General features: G+C 43.0%; 1 protein-coding gene across 1 annotated transcript; it reads left to right on the top strand.

Moving 5' to 3' along the window:
* Positions 1-578: 578 nt before the first annotated feature.
* LOC311522272 (CD59 glycoprotein-like) lies at positions 579-21902 on the top strand. The gene is made up of 5 exons (XM_084631400.1): positions 579-760; positions 8456-8701; positions 11013-11090; positions 18645-18746; positions 21057-21902. The coding sequence occupies exons 2-5, from the start codon at positions 8617-8619 to the stop codon at positions 21251-21253; spliced, it is 462 nt and encodes a 153-aa protein (XP_084487526.1). The 5' UTR covers positions 579-760; positions 8456-8616; the 3' UTR covers positions 21254-21902.
* The last annotated feature ends 763 nt before the right edge of the window (positions 21903-22665 follow it).

Raw genomic sequence — 22665 nt, 5'->3', positions numbered from 1 at the left:
TCTGTGTAACCTTAGGGATACCTGTACCCTTGATTGAGAACCACTCCATTATATCCTCTACAGGAATCTCTCAACTGTTAGGATTTCCCCCCTCACCTTTAAGATGTACTAACATCATCTATGAACTTCGTGTATTTGCTGTTCACTTTTTCGGCTCCTTAACCAAGATGCTGAATGTGAGTAAATGGAATAGTCCCAGGGCAGAGCAGGAGCTTCTAGAAGGCCTCCAACCCCAGCCCAAAGTCAAAATACCACTTCTCGAGGGCAGGTGCAAATTACAAGAGGCAGAGGAGGTGAAAAAAATATTTCCTAAGACTCATTGACAGCTTGGAAATAGGTGGCAAGGATTGGGGAAACCACATAAAGGGATCAGAACTACTCACTGAACCAAATAGCGGCTCACCCTGTTTGTTTAGTGTAGAGGGGGAAAGATAACCTCGCTTAAATAACATAAACACACGACTCTACTTAGCAAGCTCTAATGCAAACCATTACAAAAGAAAGGGAGAGCACAGGTCCTGATCGCACACACGGCGGAGTGACTTACCATGCGACGCGAGTGTGGGGAAGTAAAGGGTGGGCTTTCTGCTCCTCTCCCTCTCATCTCACTTTCCCCATGTCAGAACAAAAGCCAACAGGGAAGCTGAGTGCTGCTGACGGAGCTAGAAGGGGCTGGCTTGGGAGAGCTTTCTCCAGCAGACGTGAATCTAGCAGGGAGGCAGAGTGAGCGGGGAGCTGGACAGGTGCAAGCTCAGAGCAGGTAGGAGGCTATTGGAGCGTACTGTAGTGCGGAGGAACTGCGGCGACCAGCGCTCTCAGGAGATGCATGCCGGCTAGAGGGCTGGATTGCGGGATGGGGGTAAGGGGTTGCTGCATCAACCCACAAGATCTGCTCTCCTTATTCCCCTCTGCCACCGGGGGCATGGATTGCTCTCCCCCCAGTGCAGAGGAAGAGGCTGTTTTACTGCTGGAGCAGAGCCTCCCCCTCCCTTGTCCCTTTTGCTGCTGAGCCGGCAACCTGCCCATATTTATTCCCCGCTTCTGGAGGGCCTAAGCCCCCTTTCCAAGGGAGGGATAGATTGCGGACTCCTCCCTCCCCTCAGCCGTCCCCGCTCTGCAGAGGGGTGAGGCGGGTGCAGAAGGGAGGCTGGAGGCGGTGGGGAGGTGCAGCGCGCGTGCCGCAGAGGCGCTGCGGCGGGGAGGACCTGCCTCCCGCTCGGGTCTGTGGCTAACCGGGGCTGCGGAGGGGCGCCTTGGGCCTGCGCGGGGAACAAGGGCCCTTGAAGAAAGTTCTCTGTGGGGAGGGGCTGAAGAGAGAGACCCGCACGGGGGAAAAGCTACCTCCGCTGCAGGGGAGCGGACATGGAGCCTGGCTCCCTGCCTCATCCACCTCCCTTCAAGCTAGCCACACTTTCCCTGAACTTCACCCTCATTCCACTGTCCCCCCTGTTCCCCACCCAGCCCCTCTGTCACCCACCTTGCTCCTCCCCCAGCCCCTTCCCTCATCTTCACCCTCATTCCACTGTCCTCCCTGTTCCCCACCCAGACCCTCTGTCACCCCACTTCCTCCTCCTCCAGCCCCTTCCCTCACCTTCACCCTCATTCCACTGTCCCCCCTGTTCCCCACCCAGCCCCTCTGTCACCCACCTTGCTCCTCCCCCAGCCCCTTCCCTCATCTTCACCCTCATTCCACTGTCCTCCCTGTTCCCCACCCAGCCCCTCTGTCACCCCACTTCCTCCTCCCCCAGCCCCTTCCCTCACCTTCACCCTCATTCCACTGTCCCCCCTGTTCCCCACCCAGCCCCTCTGTCACCCACCTTGCTCCTCCCCCAGCCCCTTCCCTCATCTTCACCCTCATTCCACTGTCCTCCCTGTTCCCCACCCAGCCCCTCTGTCACCCCACTTCCTCCTCCCCCAGCCCCTTCCCTCACCTTCACCCTCATTCCACTGTCCTCCCTGTTCCCCACCCAGCCCCTCTGTCACCCACCTTGCTCCTCCCCCAGCCCCTTCCCTCATCTTCACCCTCATTCCACTGTCCTCCCTGTTCCCCACCCAGCCCCTCTGTCACCCCACTTCCTCCTCCCCCAGCCCCTTCCCTCACCTTCACCCTCATTCCACTGTCCTCCCTGTTCCCCACCCAGCCCCTCTGTCACCCACCTTGCTCCTCCCCCAGCCCCTTCCCTCACCTTCACCCTCATTCCACTGTTCTCCCTTCTCCTCCACCCCTTCCCAATCCATCACCCCATCTCCTCTCTCATCTTCACACTCATTTCAGTGCCTTTTCTGTCCCATTCTACAGTCTCTCTTCTGAGGCATAAAGGAGCGATTCAGACACAGTTGTACGCGATTTGGGGTCCCCTTGAACTGACAGAGGGGGAGATACTCCCAGTGCTTAATTTGTAATTAAATTTTTTTACATTCATAACTGATGCAGCAAGCCCAGAGGTGCCAGGGCTATGGATAGAGCCCTGCGCGGAAACCAGATTTATATGTGCGGATATAAAGTGGATATCTGAGAAGCTGCAGGGCTCTACCAGGAACGGCAGGTGAAAGCAGCCGCACTCAGGCTGCCACTCACAGGAGCCAGTGACCTGCATAGGCAGCTCCTCTGGTGTGGCTCTACTGCCCCCAGCCCCGCCCACTGGAGTGAGTACCAGGCTCAGCGGCTTGCACACTCCTGGACTAGCACAACCAGGGACAGCTGTTGCTGAGCCTAGTGCCCCAGTGGGCAGGGCTGGGAGTGGTAAAGCCATGCCAGAGGAGCTGCCTGCGCAGGGTGCTGGCTCCTGGACGCGGTGGCCTGATGTGAGGCTGCTTTTGCCACTGCTGTTCCCAGAAGAGTCCTGTTGTTCCTCAGATATCTGCTTTATAACTGCAGATATCTGCATCTGTGGATATAAAGCGGGTATCCGCACAGGGCTCTTTAGCTATTAACTGCCAAGTCTACAGGTGCTGGAGATCAGCCTTGGCAAGCCATGGCAGAAATTAAGCACTGGGTACTCCCACTCTTGATGTCGTACAAATTGTGGGTCATGCCCCCCCTTCCCCACTATGGGGATATGGAGGAACTTCCAGGGGGCATGGTGGGGTGCAGGCCAGGCGGGGAGGGAGCACTACCCAGCCCTGTTCTACCCGCAGCTCAGCTCCCTGCCACTCGGCTCCACTCCTGGCCTCTACCCCCAGCCTAAGCCTCTGACGGGGCTCCGCTCCTGGTCCTGGCGCAAGACTCAACCCCAGTTGTGGCCCCATTAGCCCCGGAGCCACAGCCCTGCTCCTGGCCCCAGCTCCCGGGGGGTGTGGACATGGGTAAGGGGCGGGGCCTGACCCTGAAGTCTGGGGATCACTGAAGTAGTAGGAGGGGTTGGCTGGATTGTGGGTGGGTATTTATGGCTGAGCAGGGCTCTCTCAAGTTATTCTTGTGGTAGGAGGGAGAACAATCTGAGTCCCACCATTGGGTCTCTTACTCCATATTTTCCTGCCTGACACCGATGAAGCATTGGCTCAGTGCTGCACTGTGCTACGTCTCTGTAGAATCTGGCCTATCTCTGAGCTGAGCAGTGAGAAGGCAGCGTCAGCAGCACTATGGCACTGTGACGGGGTCTGGTGTGGTAAAAAAGCGAATTAATTTCTTTGGGACTTTGGGTTTCCCTGATACTGTTCCCACTGTGCTAATGGTCTTGCCAGTTTCCTGGCAGAGCCGTGATTTTCTGGAAGGTGGTGGTGGCGGGGGGGGGGTTAGGCTTAAAGGAAAATATTCCCAGACTATGACAGACAACGCAGAAGCTCGTTACTTTTCCCCAGATACTTATGACAAATGGCAGATGAAGCTGTTGGCACAAAGGGAGCAGAAACCATGTCCCCTCTGTGGGAGGAAAAAGGCTAATATGCATTGTCCCCTGGGTGTCTTCAGGTAGCCTATGGTTCACAGGCAGCTGGTACAAGTTAGAGCAGCCATGAGACTGCTCTCATCTGGGCCTGCTCTCATCTGGGCTGCGGCAGAGACACATGGAATCCTAATTAGTTGCTGGTTCTCAGCTTATGATCTTTATCTATATATGTGTGTGTTCCATTCTCCCTGACCTGCACTGCCTTGGGAAGCTGTGTGTGGAGGGGAGCAGTCCTTCACTATGCACTTTCTTAGGCTCAGGCTCAGACTCAGCCAGTCAAGCTCCTGTATTGCCATCCTTGGGGCTCCCACAGCCCAGAAGGTAAGTCCTTTACCTCCTTGCTGTAGTGATGAGACTGAGTCAAACATTTCAGTTAAAAAAAATCACAGTGTGCACTGAGGGAACAGCTCTTCATTTATCAGATACAGCATTTTCTTGATAGGTACTCTTGAGGGCCACAATTTAGAGCTCTGTGAGTGACAGATGGCAGCCACTGATATAAAAAAAGGGAGGGTCATGCTGCTGCTGAGAAGAATGCTCAGAGCTATCAGTTTCTCTATGGTCAAACTGGGGGAGCTTGTAATCTAGGACTTTTTCTTTTGGGAGGTGTTTCTTCTCTCTCTTCCCCCACTCTCCTCAGCAAGTTTGAATCATTCTTCTTACAGAAATTATTGTGCTGAAAGACAGGTCCTTTGATTTTTTTCAGGATACCTATCTGAAAACCTTCTTAGGGCTTGGCACTGTATGCAGACAAACAAACAGGGACCAGTCAGTGATCGGCTGCTTTAAATAGAAAACCTAGTGTAGTTATTGTGGCCCTAAGAACGCCTTGATGCCAACTGGAAAAGGGTTTACTGTTCTGTAACAGCAACTCTTATCGGGCTTGACAAACTCACTACATCTAACACTTTGTTTTCATAATATTTATCTATAAAGAATGTTGTTTGAGATCTTAAAGGAAAGTCAAGATCATGCTGATTGTTCATATTATTGTGAAATGTATGTACTGATTATATTTAAGAAGACATGTATATGTACTGAAAATATATCCTTATTGTTAGTATCAAGGTGTTACTCCTCAGCAGAGGTGAAAAACTGGTTTTGGCAGACAGAGGAATGTATATTCACATGTCTGCCTAGGTTCATATGTAGAGTAAGCATTTGCATTTCAAGTCAACATGAGGATATGAAGACAACTTGCAGCCAACACATTGGAGAACAAACAATGCTGGTGGGGGGGGGGGGGAGGGAGGGAAGGAGCTGTTCTCCTGACTCTGGGGTGAAAAGACTGAATTATGGGAAATGTAAGGAGAAGCAAAAAGCCATGTTGGTATCCATTTGCTGAGGAATTCCCTATTAGGGCATGTGGATATTCATGAAAATTTGGATCCTGGTTTTGACTGAAAACCAGCTGCTCTGTCAAAGACACTGAATCCTTGGGAGAAGATCTACTTTATTAAATAAGAATGGTAACCATTCATAAGTGTAGACCTACCACTTTATTTTATGTTTTGTTTCATGTGTAACCAGTTCTGTTTCCACTCATTATCCTTTTTCAGTATCTCTTAAATCTCAATCTTTGTGAATAAATTTATGCTTGTTTTTACTGTACATGTATTTCAGTGCTGAAATGTTATAAAGGACCTTGTATTAGTCAAGCTGTGTGTACACTGTCTCTTTGGAGGTAGCTTACTTGGCAGTTATTGTGAGTGCCAGTAGTGACTGGGACTGGATATTGCAGGGAGTGCTCCAAGGACTCAGGGGTTGGTGTACTTGGTACTAGCCTATACTGAAATGGCAAGGTCTGTGGAGCTGTGGAAGACAGTGCTTGTGCGGCCAGAGGCTGTTGGTTTCAGGGAGCTGATCCACAGCAGGCACAGACAAGACTGCTTCACACTAAGGGCAGGTAGTGGTGAGATGCCTCACAACCCTGGTTACCCCTGGGGAGCATCACGTTGGTGTAGTCATGGCAAGGATTTACACACAGTTGTCTGGTTAGTGAACAATCACAATCCAAGCACTGAAAAATTAGATTCTGAGAGATTCACAAGGGAGAAGGTTGGGAACCAAAAAAAAGGTTAGTTTATTGTTTTGTTTTGTTTGCTTATTTCGGGTAAGAGAAATACAGCAAAAGAAGGTGTAAGATGAGTAAACATAATAGACCACCGAAAGAACATGATGGCAAAGACACAGCTCTCAGTGAGACAGCCATGTAACTCTCACTGGCTGAGATGGAGATACAGACTTCGCAGAGAGCAGACCTAACCAAAAACCTAGAAATAGCAGAGAAGGAATAATAAATGGTACTGGAGGATGGAAAACGTGCAGCCCCAGAGAGAGGAAGAAGCAGTCCGCCAGAGAGCCCTGAAAGCTGAGAAGCAGAAAAGGTAGCAGAAACGACTGACCATCAGTGAGCATGGAGCTAAGAAGCAGAAGCATGAGGTGAGGGAGCATGAACCCAAGGTGCAGGAGAGATTGAAAACCCTCAAGCAGTGATCAGTCCTCCCCAAAGGTCACCCGACTGGGGCAAACTGTCCCCTACATACAGAGAAACAGATGGTGTTGAAAAATATCTCACCACTTTTGAAAGAATTTGCAAATTGCATAAGATTCCAAAAGATAAGAGGGTTCTCCTGCTTATCTCAGAGCTCTCAGGAGAAGTGTTGCATATGTTTAGTGAGATGGAGATGGGAGATGCTTTGAAATATGGTGGATTTTCAAAAACTGTGTTGCAAAGTTTCAAATCACCCTTGAAGTGTATTAAAATTCAGGAATCTCAAAAAGCATAAGATGAATCCTAGCGAATATGTGTATAAAATATGTGATTCAGTGAAAAAAGTGGGCAAAAGGGAAAAGCGGTAGAGAATTGTGACCCGTTATTTGACCTCTTTGCAAAGGAACATTTCCTGAATATATGCTCAAAAAAATCAAGGTGCCCATTTGGGATAAATCCCTTAGCACGGAACAAGAGGCAGCAAATTTTGCTTTTTCTTATGTACAAGCCAGAGCATCCAGTGAATGCAAACCCCAGAGAGAAGATCAGAAGCCCAGGGTAAAGAGAGAGAGTCTCTGTCTTATTCCTGACAAAAGCAAGGGTGGTGGAGAGTCCCCACAACTGATCCCCTCTGGGTAATCATAATTACAGGCCTCAATCACAGGAGGACAGTCCAAGAAAGTGTTACTCATATGGCTGCACTAAGCACATGAGAAAAGATTGCCCTAAGCCAGGGGAATCCAAATACAAACCCCTGTCACTCCAAGTTAATGCACCTGCTGCCTTAGACTTGGGAACCAGGAGGCTCCCTGAAGGGGCCTCAGTGAATTTTGTAAGGTCTGATCCATTGGAGATTGTTAAAGAGTTTATCGAAGATGCCAAGGCTAATGGCAAATCTACCAAGGCTGGTGAGCTACTGGTGCCCAGATTTCTCTGGTCAGAACAAATCTGGTTAGGGAAGCTGGTATGCTCCCTGGAAAAAATGGAAGACTCCTTGCATTAGGAAAATTTGAAATTACTGTGCCTTGAGCTTAAATAGAACAGGAATGGGAAGATATACAAGGTACTCTAAATGTTGGCATACTGGATAGCATTGCAGCAGATGTGTTGATTGGACACAGACAACATATCATTACCAAAGTACTATGGACTGTGTTAATGTAATAACCCTAGCAAAAAGGAATATAGCTCTTGTCTCAGAAGTGAACTGTGAGGGTAAAAAAGCAGCTGTGGGGAAGGGGAAATCTCCTGCCCCTATTCAGCAGAAAATAGCAGTGTCTCTCTTGGAATGAGGTGGAAGGAGTCCCTCCCTACACCCGAGACAGCTATTAGGGCTATCAGAAGCCAGGAATTCACAACAGAGCAGAAAATAGACCCCTCCTTAGAGAGCTTAAGGGAAATCATTCTAAAATGACTTGTCCAGGGTCAAACAGTGAGTCACTGGCAGTGCAGAGGCTATCACCAAAGGGTACTGATTACCAGTTCTCTACTTTCACCATATTTAAAAGCATAATTTCTTTGTCAAGCTACTGATTTTTTCCTGTTGTGACTTTGACTAAGAAGCTTGTGACACTATATGCAAAGCTTGTATTGAATATGCTCTTGCTGCAGCCACTTGACAACATACTTAAGAAGGAATAAATAAACAGATTTGTCAGATGTCCTGTTTGTTTGTGTGTTTTGGTTTTTTTTGCTACGGAGAGAGAACATCTACTAAGGGCATGGCTACACTTTCAGATGTAGAGAGATGGGAGTTAAACCAGCCTTCGGAGACCACAGCAGTGTTTACACTGTCAGCTGCAAGCGCACTGGCATGGCCACATTAGCAGCTCTTGCAACGCCACAAAGAGCAGTGCATTGTGGTAGCTATCCCAGTGTGCAAGTGGCTGTAACATGCTTTTCAAATGGGATGGGGGGTGGAGAGTGACAGGGAGTGTGCTGTGTGTATGTGCGGGGAGAGACAGTGTGTTTTGAGGGGCAGAGAGTAAGTTCAGACAGCAGCAGACCTCCTCCCCCCCCACACACACTCAAACAGCAGCATTCCACACTAATGGTTTGCTTTGTCCCGGAGCAGATAAGCATTCTGGCTGTCAGAAACGGAGCTTTGAAAGGGGTATCCACATGCCTGCAGCAGAGTTCAAAACAATGAGAAGAGTGGCCACTTGGCTTCAGGGGATTCTGAGACGTTTCTGAAGGCTAATCACAGCACCATAATGCAACACCTCGTCCACACTGATGCGGGCCTTTCAGCGGGGGCGCAGCAAGCTTTATACTTCTCGTGGAGGTGGATTACCAGAAGTGCTCCAGCTGCAGAGTCCAGGTGCTCTACATGCCTTGCAGTGTGGACATCTCAGGAGCTAGGGTGCCTGGGGCTGCCTTAAAGCGCTCTAACTTGCAAGTGTAGCCAAGCCCTAAATCCAAGTAGTTGGAATTTTTTAGTGAAATGGATAGTTTTCCAGTATCTTTGCTTTAATTTTGTAGAGCAGCTGCTGATGGCAGACTTTCAGAACGCACTAACAAAGGTGCTTCTGTACAAAATGATCTTTCAATTTTGCGTTTTGTGAAATAACGTATATGGCATTTTAGTGGGTTTTTTAAAATGTATTTACATTTTTTAGAAAATGGAAAAATAAAATGCTGCTTAGTTTTTACTGCAAGACTGTGATTTTAGTACAGTATTGCTGTCTGGAAAGGAAGTGCATGGTTATGTATCACTTGGCACAGTGTTTGTTGCAACAGTTTGAAATAAGCCCTTGTTTTTCTTTTCTCCTGATTATATTGTCTTCTGTGCCTTTTTTTTTTCTGCTTTTAAGATTTGTGACTCATGCATAATTTTTGACCAATGATTTAGATTTAGAAAACTCTTTTTTTTTTGGCTTCTTCTCTATGGCAGTGATTTCTGAAACTGAGACCTAGGAGAACAAGGGAGGTTAGTGTTTTGTGACATGTTGCTATCCTCAATAGATATTCAAGATCAAGAGAGTCTTTTCAAAGTCCATTCTTCCAGCTCAAAAATAATGCATGGCTGGCTTTGATAGATTACATCTGACATTTTCAAAGAAACGCTATCTTTGTGGTTTTTATGCGTTCCCTCTTAGAGGGGAACAGATTCTACTGCACATTTTTAGGGAAGCTCAACATTGTTTTGTTTGTTTTTGTGTTTGATTGTTTTACTGAATTTATTGTAGTGTACAGTTCCTAGTACACCTGTGGAACTGACTGGCACCAGACCGTTGACGGCAAAAGTTTAGTAGGATTCCAAAAAGACATTTATTTAATATATGTAAGAAGCATATCTACAATTGTACTAGATATGATAGCTTTATAAGGGCTACAAACCCTCCACATTTTAGACTTAAGCCAGCCACCAGCTCCATGGGTTTAGGAAGAAATTTCCTCTGAAATAGGCTATTACATAATTGTATTCATAAAACGGTCTTTTCATAGACATGTGGTATTGGCTGCTGTCTAGCATCCTGTTTCTGAACAAATAGATCTCTGAACTAATCTGATATAGGAGCTGCTATGTAACATAACTAAATATTACATACTATATCTAAATCCTAGAACTTTTGTAGCTCGATCTATGGACTGTGTATTAATTATATTGATTACTTAAGAAACTCTGAGGTTTGAGAGGTTCTTGTCCAAAGATCAGGCCCCATATTATTAAAATTACTGTTTAGTTGGGAACCCCGATGCAACACTCACACTTTAGGAGCCTTTCTGTATTTACAATAGTTTTTAATTTAAGTTACATAATTGCAAAATTATGTCTCTGGTTTGCCCTTTGCAGATGCCTGGATATACTGTGCCAAGTTCATCCGTGTTATAACTCCATTGGTTTTGGCAAAGTTTCCTCAGGGATAGATTTGTGCAGCTGCCCCCAGATTCCCACTTTTGTTTTTTGGGTATTGTACTGAGCTTTAAAAGCCTGTTTATGAAATTGTGCCTTTAGAAAAGATGATATATGCTCCTAAAGAAGTGCCTGGGCTTCTGCTCTGTGACTTTGGCTGTTCAAGTATAACAGCTTGAGACAAAGAGGTAGGGAGAGTTGTGCTACAAAAAGGAATTGCATTGTGCTCCAACAGAAAAGTCTAGTATGGGTTGGGTGGGCTATTAAGCATAGAAAAATAAACAAAAAATAGAAAACACAGAGAACAGAAATCAGTAAATCAGGCATGTCTGTGAGCTGCCTCATGGTGACACTGTGATCTAGTGTTCCTTTCCTAGATAGCTGCCACATCCATATGTAGTATCCAATAATTCTTTGCAGATGCGATATCTTAAGTACTTTGCAAACATTAAGGAACTTGTCCAAAGCCTTCTGATATCAATAAGCTTTGTATCAAATACCAGTGAATTACCCTTCATTACGTCCCTTCTGTAAGGTAGGTGAGTATTATCCCCATTTGACAGATGAGGAAACCTGAGCACATAGAAGTTATGTGATTTACCCAATGCCATAGAAATAGTCTGTTGGGATCAAGATTAGAATTTGGGAGTTCCTGACTCCTGATGCATGTGTTCAGACTACTAGACCTTACTCTTTTTTAATCAAAACTTTTTCTGGTTTTAAATATTATAAACTAAGGTACATGTAACCATTTTTCATTTATTCTTGCTTCCAGATTCTGGAAGAAACATGAACAAAATGAATTGTATCCTGTTCACTGTCTTCATTGTTCTGATTGCTTATTGCAGTTCTGGTAAGTGTCCTGGAGGTTCTGCGTTAACACTTTTCTTACATACATACCAATGTCACATTAAACAGGTGCACAGTGTGGTCATGGATAGAATTTGTCATTATAGACACAAACTGCGGGGGAAGCAGTGCAGTTTATATAAATGTACAGCATTTCAGTGTCACTTTCTGCGGTGAGGGCAGGTTCAGGGGTGGAGGTAGATTTCTGTAACAGAATGTTTTCAAGCTGAAGCAAGAATGCAGGCATACAGTGAACGTCCCATAGCAGTATAGGAACAAAATATTCTGTTTCATTGATATAGTATCAGCAGAAGGTAGCCAGGGGACAAAGGGATAAAAACTGGAAATATTTAGTAGAAGCAGATTTAAAATTTTCATAGGATAAGTTTTCAGATGTGTAGACAACTACAATGTTGCCATCAGGAGGATGGTGTGGTAAAATTTGCTAAAGAAATCTCATGGATCATCCATTGGGGAGGTCAAGATTAAATTTTTATTTAAAAATCTTAATTGTGAATTTAAAAAATTTTAAACTTATTTTTAAAAGAGGCTTTTCATAGTTGTCTGTCTCAGTGTGTGAACTGGATATGGGTTATTTTTAAAGAGGGTAGGACTTGCACTTTTCATAGAATCATAGAATATCAGGGTTGGAAGGGACCCCAGAAGGTCATCTAGTCCAACCCCCTGCTCGAAGCAGGACCAATTCCCAGTTAAATCATCCCAGCCAGGGCTTTGTCAAGCCTGACCTTAAAAACCTCTAAGGAAGGAGATTCAACCACCTCCCTAGGTAACGCATTCCAGTGTTTCACCACCCTCTTAGTGAAAAAGTTTTTCCTAATATCCAATCTAAACCTCCCCCACTGCAACTTGAGACCATTACTCCTCGTTCTGTCATCTGCTACCATTGAGAACAGTCTAGAGCCATCCTCTTTGGAACCCCCTTTCAGGTAGTTGAAAGCAGCTATCAAATCCCCCCTCATTCTTCTCTTCTGCAGGCTAAACAATCCCAGCTCCCTCAGCCTCTCCTCATAACTCATGTGTTCCAGTCCCCTAATCATTTTTGTTGCCCTTTGCTGGACTCTCTCCAATTTATCCACATCCTTCTTGTAGTGTGGGGCCCAAAACTGGACACAGTACTCCAGATGAGGCCTCACCAATGTCGAATAGAGGGGAACGATCATGTCCCTCGATCTGCTCGCTATGCCCCTACTTATACATCCCAAAATGCCATTGGCCTTCTTGGCAACAAGGGCACACTGCTGACTCATATCCAGCTTCTCGTCCACTGTCACCCCTAGGTCCTTTTCCGCAGAAGTGCTGCCTAGCCATTCGGTCCCTAGTCTGTAGCTGTGCATTGGGTTCTTCCGTCCTAAGTGCAGGACCCTGCACTTATCCTTATTGAACCTCATCAGATTTATTTTGGCCCAATCCTCCAATTTGTCTAGGTCCTTCTGTATCCTATCCCTCCCCTCCAGCGTATCTACCACTCCTCCCAGTTTAGTATCATCCGCAAATTTGCTGAGAGTGCAATCCACACCATCCTCCAGATCATTTATGAAGATATTGAACAAAACCGGCCCCAGGACCGACCCTTGGGGCACTCCACTTGATACCGGCTGCCAACTAGACATGGAGCCATTGATCACTTTTCCTGCTCCAGTCTTCCTGGCCCTTCCCATCCTTTTCCTTCTTGCTTGATTTTCTCTCTTTTCCTTTGACAGCTTATGGAAAGGAAATTTGGGTTTTGGCTTTTGTTTTGTTTTGTCCCCCAAGAAGGATTTGGGGGTGGGGAGGGAGCAGCGGGTCACATGGTACCTGTGAGGAGGATGGCTGCCCAGTCTCAGACCTCCTCACTCAAAACATATCAATTCATCTTTAATCCTTACTTTCCTGGAAAACTGACAATAAGTTTCTGTCTTAAAGTTTAAATTAATCCCATGGATAAATTTCAAACTGTTGAATATGGATGCCAATGGAGAAATGAGAGACAACAAAAGACCTAGGCCTGAATCACTTAAGCAACTGAAAGGAGAGAGTACACGGCCAGGACCCAGCAGGACTTAGCCTAGAATATTACAGCACTGAAAGAATTCCTCACAGACAGACTGGATTCAATCTCAAAAGATTTTCGTGGCCTCTCTAAAGATACACGTGATGTAAAACCCCATATAACTCACATGGAAAATGAGCTACAAAAAACTGCCATTGAAACCAGGGAAATTAAAGAAGGAACTTTCTCCTTAAAGCTTAGACTAGAGAAACTGGAAGAAAAATAGGATGTCTAAATTCTGGTCTACACTAGGGGAGGGATCGATCTAAGTTACGCAACTTCAGCTATGTGAATAGCGTAGCTGAAGTCAACATACTTAGATCTACTTATTGCAGTGTCTTCACTGTGGTAAGTTGACAGCTGACCCTCTCCCATCAACTCCGCCTGCGCCTCTTGCCCTAGTGGAGTACCAGAGTTGACGGGAGAGTGCTTGGCGATGTGATAAATCGACCCCTGCTGGATTGATTGCTGCCCATTGATCCAGCAGGTAATGTAGACAAGCCCTACGGCTCTCACAGACACAACCTTTGCCTCTTGGGCATTGCTGAGGGTCTAGTGGAGAAGGATATTATCAGCTTTCTTCAGAAACTGCTCCCTGACATACTTAAATTGGATGGACAGCTGCTCCTTTTAGATACTGAAAGAGCTCATCAAAGGCCTGGTGCTAGACAATGAGAGTCTGACAAGCCCAAACCCATCATCTTTAAGCTGCTGAAGTTCAATGATAAAGTAATGTTAATGAATGGTGCCAGAAAAGCTGAAATCCTTGTGTACAAAGGCCACAGGATTTCTCTTTTTCCTGTCTTGCATGACTGTCTCATAAGCAAACTAGGGAAATATAGCCTAGCTGGAGCTACTATAAGGTGGGTGCATAACTGGTTGGAAAAGCGTTTCCAGAGAGTAGTTATCAGTGGTTCACAATTGAGCTGGAAGGGCAAATTGGTCCTGGGTCTGGTTCTGTTCAATATCTTCATAAATGATTTAGATAATGGCATTGAGAGTACACATATAAAGTTTGCAGACCACACAAACCTGGTTTCAAGTGCTTTGGAAGATAAGATTAAAATTCAAAAGGATCTGGACAAACTGAAGAAATGATCTGAGGTAACTAGGATGAAATTAAATGAAGACAAAAGCAAAGTACTCCACTTAGGAGTACAAAATGGGAAATGACTGCCTAGGAAGAAGTACTGTGGAAAGGGACCTGGAAGTTATGTTAGATCACAAGCTAAATATGAGTCAACAGTGTAACACTACTGCAAAAAAAGTGAACATCATTATGGGATGTATCAGAAGGAGTGTTGTAAGCAAGACACGAGAAGTAATTCTTCCACTCTACTCTGCACTGATAAATCTCAGCTGGAGTATTGTGTCCAGTTCTGGGCACCACATTTCAGGAAAAATATAGACAAATTGGAGAAAGTCCAGAGGAAAACAACAAAAATGATTAAAGGTCTAGAAAATATGAGGAAAGACTGAAAAAATGGGTTTGTTTAATTTGAAGAAAAGAAGACTGAGGGGGGCCATAATAGTTTTCAAGTATGTAAAAGCTTGCTGCAAGGAGGGTGAAAAATTGTTCTCGTTCACCTCTGAGGATAGGACAAGAAGTAAGGGGCTTAAATTGCAGCAAGGGAGGTTTAGGTTGGACATTCGGAAACTTCCTGTCAGGGTAGGTAAGCACTGGAACAAATTGCCTAGGAAGGTTGTGGAATCTCCATCATTGGAGGTTTTTAAGAACAGGTTAGAGAAACACCTATCGGGAATGGTCTAGTTAATGTATAGTCCTGCCTTGAGTGCAGGGGACTGGACTAGATGACATGTTGTGGTCTCTTCCAGTCCTACACTTCTATGATTTCTATATACATAATCAATTTAAGCAATTCTATCAAACTTTATATAAATCAGACAACTAATTTAACTCTAATACATTTGATCATTTTACTGAAGGCCTACCTTTTAATACCCTAAGTTAAATTTTGTTTTTAATCTGATGGGTTCGGTCACAGAGACCCCCTTGGGACTGTCACCTGACGTGCTGAATTTACCTCTGAGCCCCAAAGCTGCAGTCTTTAACCAAAAACTGCTCAGCAGGTCACCTATCTCCAGCACCCAGATACCCAGTTCCCAGTGGGATCCAAACCCCAAATAAAGCCATTTACTCTGTATAAAGCTTATACAGGGTAAACTCATAAATTGTCCACCCTCTATAACACTGATAGAAATATGCACAGTTGTTTGCTCCCCCAGGTATTAATCACTTACTCTGGGTTAATTAATAAACAAAAGTGATTTTATTAAGTATAAAAAGTAGGATTTAAGTAATAACAGACAGAACAAAGTAAGTCACCAAGCAAAATAAAGCAAAAACATGCAAGTCTAAGCCTAATACATTAAGAAACTGATACAGGTAATATCTCACACTCGGAGATGTTCCAATAAGCTTCTTTCACAAACTAGACTCCTTCCTAGTCTGGGCCCAATTCCTTCTCTTGCTGCAGTCCTTGTTAGTTCCAGCTCAGGTGGTAACTAGGGGTTTTCTCATGACTGGCAGCCCCCTTTGTCCTGTTCCACCCTCTTTTATAGCTTTGGTCCAAGGCGGGAGTCTTATCTCTCTGGATCCCCACCCCTCCTTCTAAATGGAAAAGTACCAGAACTAAGATGGATTCCAGCATCATGTGACATGGTCACATGTGCTGTGAAACCCCAGCCTCCGTTCTTCCTGGGCTGACTCACAGGAAGGCTTGCAAGTAAACAGAGCCATTTACAACCAATTGTCCTAGTCAATGGGAGCCATCAAGATTCTAAACCACCATCAATGGCCCACACTTTGCATAATTACAATAGGACCTCAGAGCCATACTTCATATTCCTAGTTTCAGATACAAGAATGATACATTCATACAAATGGGATGAACACACAAGAGACCTTTTGCATAAAGCATATTCCAGTTACATTATATTCACACTCATAAGCATATTTCCATAAAACATTATGGAGTGCAAGGTCACATATGGACAAAGCTATCACAAGAAATCAAACATGTTATAAAAATGTGAATTCTAGCAAGGCCCCTGGGATGGATGGCTTTCTGTTAGATTTCTACAAAACATTTTATAATCAGGTATCTTCTATTTTTTTCAAAGGTCTTTACTGAAACATTCCAAAAAGGAACCATGTCTCATGACATGAGAACTACTTTAATATTAAGAAGAACAAAGGTGGTTGCAACTGTGGTAACTTCCACCCCATATCTCTGTTGAACACAGATAGCACAATAATTGTAAAAATTTTAGCAACACAACTGAACACTATCATCCCATCAATTATACACACAGATCAGGTGGGTTTCATTGAAGGAAGACTGGCTGCTGATGATACAAGAAAAAATAGCTCACTTGATCCAACAAGCTCAGATGTCAGATTTCCCCCACATATCACCTTATCTCTAGGTGCAGAGAAAGCCATTGATAGGATTGAATGGCCTCATCTAATGGCTGCTCTAAAAAATTTGGATTTTGACCAATATTCCTGAATTGGGTCAGTGTATTACACAACTCTCCCCTTGCTTCATTATCAACTAATGGAATTACTTCTCTCACATTTCAACTATAAAAAAACATATGACAGGACTGTCTCCTCCTGCCCCTCCTTTTTAATCTCTCTCTCGAACCGCTGGCAATGTACATAGGTCAGCACTTAGTCATTGAAGGTATGACTATAAACAGGAAAGAATACTAAACCAGTTTATATGCTGATGGCATTTTTGTACTATTGAATGTAGTTGATATTTTTTGAAAGATCTCTGGTTTTTGCATTAACTGGAATAAATCACAAACAATGGATATATCCAAAAGACCGTATTCTTCTCAGTTTCAGCATTTTGCATTTCAAATGTGCAAGGTAATCACTTATTCAGGTGTTAAATTTGTCCTAATTTTCCCAAAATTGTTTTTATAAACTATATGTTAAAAGAAATTTCCAAGGACATGGAAAAGTGGTGTCCCCTCCCTCTATCTTTATCAGGGAGAATAGAAATAGCCAAAATGAATATTTGCCCAGGAATGACTTTATCCTTAGTCTGTTACCTTTCAAGATCTTCCCCTTGCTCTTTGCTCAAATAAATAGGCTTATCATGCAACTTATATGGAATAAAAAAACAATCTTGCTTGTCACACAAGATCCTTGTTGTACCAGTATGGATAACCCGTGCCTCAGGATTAAGGCCTACTCCATGCTTAAAATGATTTCGATAGCAAAAGGATTAACAAAAATTAAAGATATAATGCAAGACGATAGACTGGCCTTCTTCAATTACATGTGTAACAAATATCGGCTACTGCTGTCTCACAGTTCCTTCTCTCCGTGGCTCTGCTCAAGGATTCAAGCAAGGATTGGGGAAAATAGGTCTGTTTCAAAGAAGGTTTCACCTGAAGCACACTTGTTATACAAAAACAAATGCACTTGAGCCAAGATTTTCAAAAAAGGATGTGTCATTATCATCTATTTTTTTCTAGTTTTAAAATGGTAACTAGAAACATTCATTTTTGTCATAGTATGAGGGGTTATAGCTGTTTTAGGGTACAGCCTAAAGATGGGATCACACACATTTGAGCAAGTCTGATATTACATTTAGCAGGAGGCAGCGATGGACAGACACATATTTGCTTCTTTGAAAAAAATCAGTAGCATATATTTCAGTGGGAACATAGAATGAGATGGGAGCAAGAAGGGTAAAGGAAAAAAGAGCATAAGAGACAACGAAGTTAATGATGTGGGAAGATGAGGGAGGTGGATGCTAATGGTTAGGATTAGGACAGATATTCTAGAATGTTGAAGATTTATGAGAACAGAGATGAGTGGGGGGGGGGGGAAGGAATAAGAAATTAGAGCATGAGATACAAGGAGGTTAATGATAGGAAGGGAGTGTGCTAGCAGTCAGGATTAGGAAAAGATGTCACCAGCATGGTGTTGAAGATTTATGAGAACATGCATAGTTCACGACAGGGGAAAAAAGTAGGAAGAGAGTCAGTTCATGGAACAGAAGAGGTAAAATGATGGAAAGAAAGAAGGGTTGAGGGGTGGGGCAAGAAGCAATGAGAGGGAAAGGACAAAGAGCCTGATTAAAAGGATAAGCAGTTCTGCATCAATGTCACCAGTAAAACAAAGATGTAGGAAACTCAGGTTAATATCCCTGGGGTAGTAAAGCTTAAGGCTCAGTCTGTGCATTGCAGCAGTTGGACGCAGTCCCAATTTGCTTTATTTAAATGCAGCTGCTGTTTCCCTGAACTTGGGCTGATAAATTAAGAGACTCATAAATAATTTGCGGCCTAAGAGGCTCTTGCAGTACTTAGAGAAGAACAGTCTTTTTTTTTTTTTTTTTTTATTTGAGGATTTGAAATGGTTTGGTCTAACAGATATTGAAAAGTCCTTCATTATGAGCATTTTGAATTTGTATTAGGAAAGCTGCTGGTTCCTATGTAATGATAAAATATTATTTTTGTGTTTAGGATATGCCCTGAAGTGTTACATCTGTGCAAATAGTCCTTCATTGTGTTCAACCAATGCTACTTGCACCCATGGAGATGATAGTTGCTTACAGATCAGGTTTGGTATGTATACTATCCCACAGAATAAAATAAATACAGAAAAATTAACTCATTCAAAGTCTGTGCATTTCCAGTCTGGAAATGTCAAACTCCGGTTTGTTAATATAGTTCAGGTTTGTTAATGTAGTCCATTTGAATTACATGCTGAGAATGATCATCAGTACACTTTGTTTTTTTGAGCACCTGATGAAGATAACTAGTGGTTTGTGTATCTGATATACAACATTTGTCATATATCCAGGTACATAAAAAAGTCAAATTGAAGTAGTCCAAGTGAATGAATTAACAGCAAGGCAGCATAAGACTGTAGTGGATAAAGTGCACTTCACATAATTTGTTCTCAGCATAAATATACTTCACTTAAAATAAACTTATGGTTGAAAAATTCAGAACAATCAAAGCATATTTCAAAAAATGAACCAATTTTTCTGACCCCAGAATGTCATATCCACTTATCTCTTTCAAAAATTGTCATGAGCACCCAGAACATTGGGTGCATGCTTTATTATTGCAGAATAGTAAAAAGCCAAATATATATAATCTATCATAGGAGTTATTGACCTGAAAACATGAATCTGCCTGGAGAAACAAGGTTTTTCCATGTGTTGAATGCCAAGTGTGGATGACATAAACATTGCACTTATTCTTCACCTTTTCTAAGAATCAGCAAAGAAATATCAAGGAATGAGGAACTGTAGGAAACCTCATAGGAGAAAAATCTGTTTTCTGGTCTTAATCATATATTTTCCATTATATGGCTTATACTTCCTGGTAGTAAGGAAATGCTAAGAGGCACTGAGAAGCAGTAAGTGGTTCAGTTGGCATGGATTTGAGCTCTTATAAATGATATTCCTTCAGAAGAGAGAGGACTGTTGAGAGAGAATGTTCTTTCTGAGAAAGAAGCGCAGAACTGAAGCAGCTGGCCAGACTGTATAGAACTATATACTCAGTAAGTGAGCTATCACTGTGGGCTTGATTGAAGCAAGCTAACCTGGAGTTTTGTTATTTCTTTAAGCATAAACTAAAGGAAGCCAGTGACTAGAAGTTTCTTTTGGACGTGGATTTATTCCACGCCTAACTTTTTAAAGGGACAGAATTGTTGGGGTAAACAACCTACCTTGTCAGAGATCTCACACTGCCCAAACCAAACGGTAGCTTTGCCTCTTGCAATTTGTAGGTTGGGATTCCTACAAGAATGGCTGGGAGATCATATGGTGAGCTGTAAATGGAGCCTTTAACTTAGGGCTTGTCTACATGAGAGAGTTGCATTATTTTAACTGAAAGTGAGATTTTAAATTGATTCAGTTAAACTGATTCAAAAGACTGTGTGGAAACTCTTGTATTCATTTAAGAAAACTAAAATTGAAATAAGCCATTCTTAAATCAATACTATACAGAGTTTCCATGTATCCTTTTGCATCAGTTGAACATCTCACTTTTTTAAATTAGTGCAACTTTCTCATGTAGACAACACCTAACTCCTTTTGTAAAATAAATGACTGCCAAACTTAAATATGTTTCTACTATCTTTAGATTCCACCACACACACTCCCTCTTCCTCACCCCCATTTCATTCTTCATTTCCAAAATAGGGACTGACTATGGTGTCTTGTGATAATGGGGGATCTTTAAATGCCCCCAGTTCTGTCACTGTCAAAATGTATTGAAGCTGCAAGCTCGTGAATCCATGAGCATGAAGGAAACTTCACTGGCACAACTAGAAAAGGAGACTATTCTATGTAGTGTTTTCATTGAACTGTAGACTCTGTGATGAGAACTGAGCACAAACTGGGCATTATCCAGCAATGAATAGTTCTTTCAAAGAGAAACCTGGAATGAACACTTCAGCTGCTAACCCAATCACTCTGTGTAGCTTATGAGTTGTGCTAACTCAAGCTGTTGGCCATAACTGCATCCCCACTGCATTATTAGCTTGAGAAACAGTAACACTTGAGATTCAAACCAAATCCCTGATGGGCCAACTAGCTCGAGTTTAAAGCACTATTTCAGTTGAGCTCAATATTTGTGTGTAGACATTAAGTTAGAGGGAATACTTGAGTTATATCTCAATTTAATACTGACCTGACGACACACATGTCATCGCCTCACATATTGTGTTCCCACCAGCATGTTGATAGTGTGTGTTCAGAGAAGAATGCTAGAACACGTTGAAAGTAGTTTGAATGACAAAAACTGGGCATGTTCAGACCAGGGCAGTGATTCTGCTTCTTTCTACAGAGAAACAGACAGTATGGTATTCTGCTTCTAACTCTCTTTTTTACTTTTTTTTTTTTTTTTTTTTTTTTTAAAAAGCTGATTTGAAAACCTATGCCTGCTGGAAACACTCCCGATGCAACATGAATGAGATTGCTGATGATTTTGGTGCTGACAACTTTGATTTCCACTGCTGTCAAAAGGACTTTTGCAACAAGAGTCCAGTCACAGTGGTTAGTAAAACAACCTTCAGCATTGCGACTGTGATGACCATGATCTGGATGCTCTGCTTTTAATCTGGAGATAAAAAGATAAACATATATTTTTTTCTGTTGGTATTGCTAAATATTTTCCCAGTTCTCTAACTATGGGGTGGTGGAGTGTTGCCCTCTGATTTATAAATCCTGCTTCACAAAGTGCTCTCTCTCGGATAAATTACTGTCAGCAGGTGTCTGGAAAAAGGGGCACATTGTGTGTTATCAGTCAGAGAGAGGTAGAACATTCTGTGATGCCAAATTTGGAGGAAAATACCATCTTTTAGAAAAAGCTGTATATGGAAAAAACATGGAAAAATACATATTAAATGCTAGAAAATTGTAATTTCTTGATGTTCTATGAATTTGCAATTATGTTTTTCTCTCTTCTCCAATATGTTTTATTATCCTTCAGCCAGTGAATTCTCCTGCTGTTGTTTAGAAGTAAAATTTCTTATGATCTTATTAATATAGTTGAAATCCTAGTTCTTGCTGAAATATGTTTAGCTATGTTTTGCAAATGAATTATGAAGCCAGTAAAAATTAAATTGAGGGTGCATTTTAAGTAAGGAATGCCCTGCCTTTCTATAGAGTTCTATGAGCATGCAGGTACATGTAGTTGCTGCTACAGCATCTTGTGTATATTTTATATTCTGCTTATGGTGGCTTTCATAATAAAGATTTGAGCTGAGCAGGTCCTTTGCACAGAAAACTTTGTATATTCAGAGTTGTATGCAACTTTCTGGCCTTAGCCTGATATTTTTGTCTAAAAAACAGTTGAGTTTAAAAGGGCACACCTAGCAAAATTTCCAGTATGGATATGCTTTAATTAGTTTCTGCTTGGAAACAGATTCAGCAAATGCAACTAACTCTTTGGGCTTCCAAATGTGGATGTTTCAGAAATAGACTTGTAGACCTTCTTTGTGCAACATTTATAACTGCCAATATTTTATTACTATTGCCGCTAATAAAATATATACTATATTGCATGAAAAATGCTTTTTCTGTACATGGAAAAAAGGCTTTTGACACAGCCTTGATTTTGCTGCCTACTGTACTGGATCACTAAGTGATGGGGATAGACCTTGGTGCTTTAACTATATTTGGGTTCCCTCTTAATCTGTACTCGGTAATATCAAATCTTCCCCTGCTTCCTTAGGGGTGTACTATCCTACTTGCCTTGGGGAAGAGGGGAGTCAATTACCAAAGACATTTCTATTCCTGAGATCCTTGGTCTGTGGTATCCAGAGTCTCCCATGGTGACCAGTATACTTCTGCTTTGCTGCCATAACTATAGGTAGATGAAGACACCATATTATTCCTTGTAGAACATAGAACAGTTTGGTTTTAGTTTCATTTGATCAAAATGATTCCAGCTATTAAGATATTCTGGAATTTATCTGATCACTCAGAACGTGAGTGATGATGGTGATTTTTGATTACTAAAAAAGGAC

The sequence above is a fragment of the Lepidochelys olivacea genome (assembly GCF_965140295.1).
Source record: "Lepidochelys olivacea isolate rLepOli2 genome assembly, chromosome: 6".
NCBI lineage: Eukaryota > Metazoa > Chordata > Testudines > Cheloniidae > Lepidochelys > Lepidochelys olivacea.
This window is presented reverse-complemented; position numbering and strand designations above follow the sequence as displayed.

What these genes read in the sequence shown, in the direction of transcription:
- LOC311522272 (XM_084631400.1), top strand. Translation starts at nt 8,617, where the DNA reads ATGCGGGCCTTTCAGCGGGGGCGCAGCAAGCTTTATACTTCTCGTGGA. An exon ending in GCTCCAGCTGCAGAGTCCAG is followed by an intron (nt 8,702 to 11,012) that starts GTGCTCTACATG and finishes TCTTGCTTCCAG; the next exon opens with ATTCTGGAAGAAACATGAAC. An exon ending in TTGCTTACAGATCAGGTTTG is followed by an intron (nt 18,747 to 21,056) that starts GTATGTATACTA and finishes TTTTTTAAAAAG; the next exon opens with CTGATTTGAAAACCTATGCC.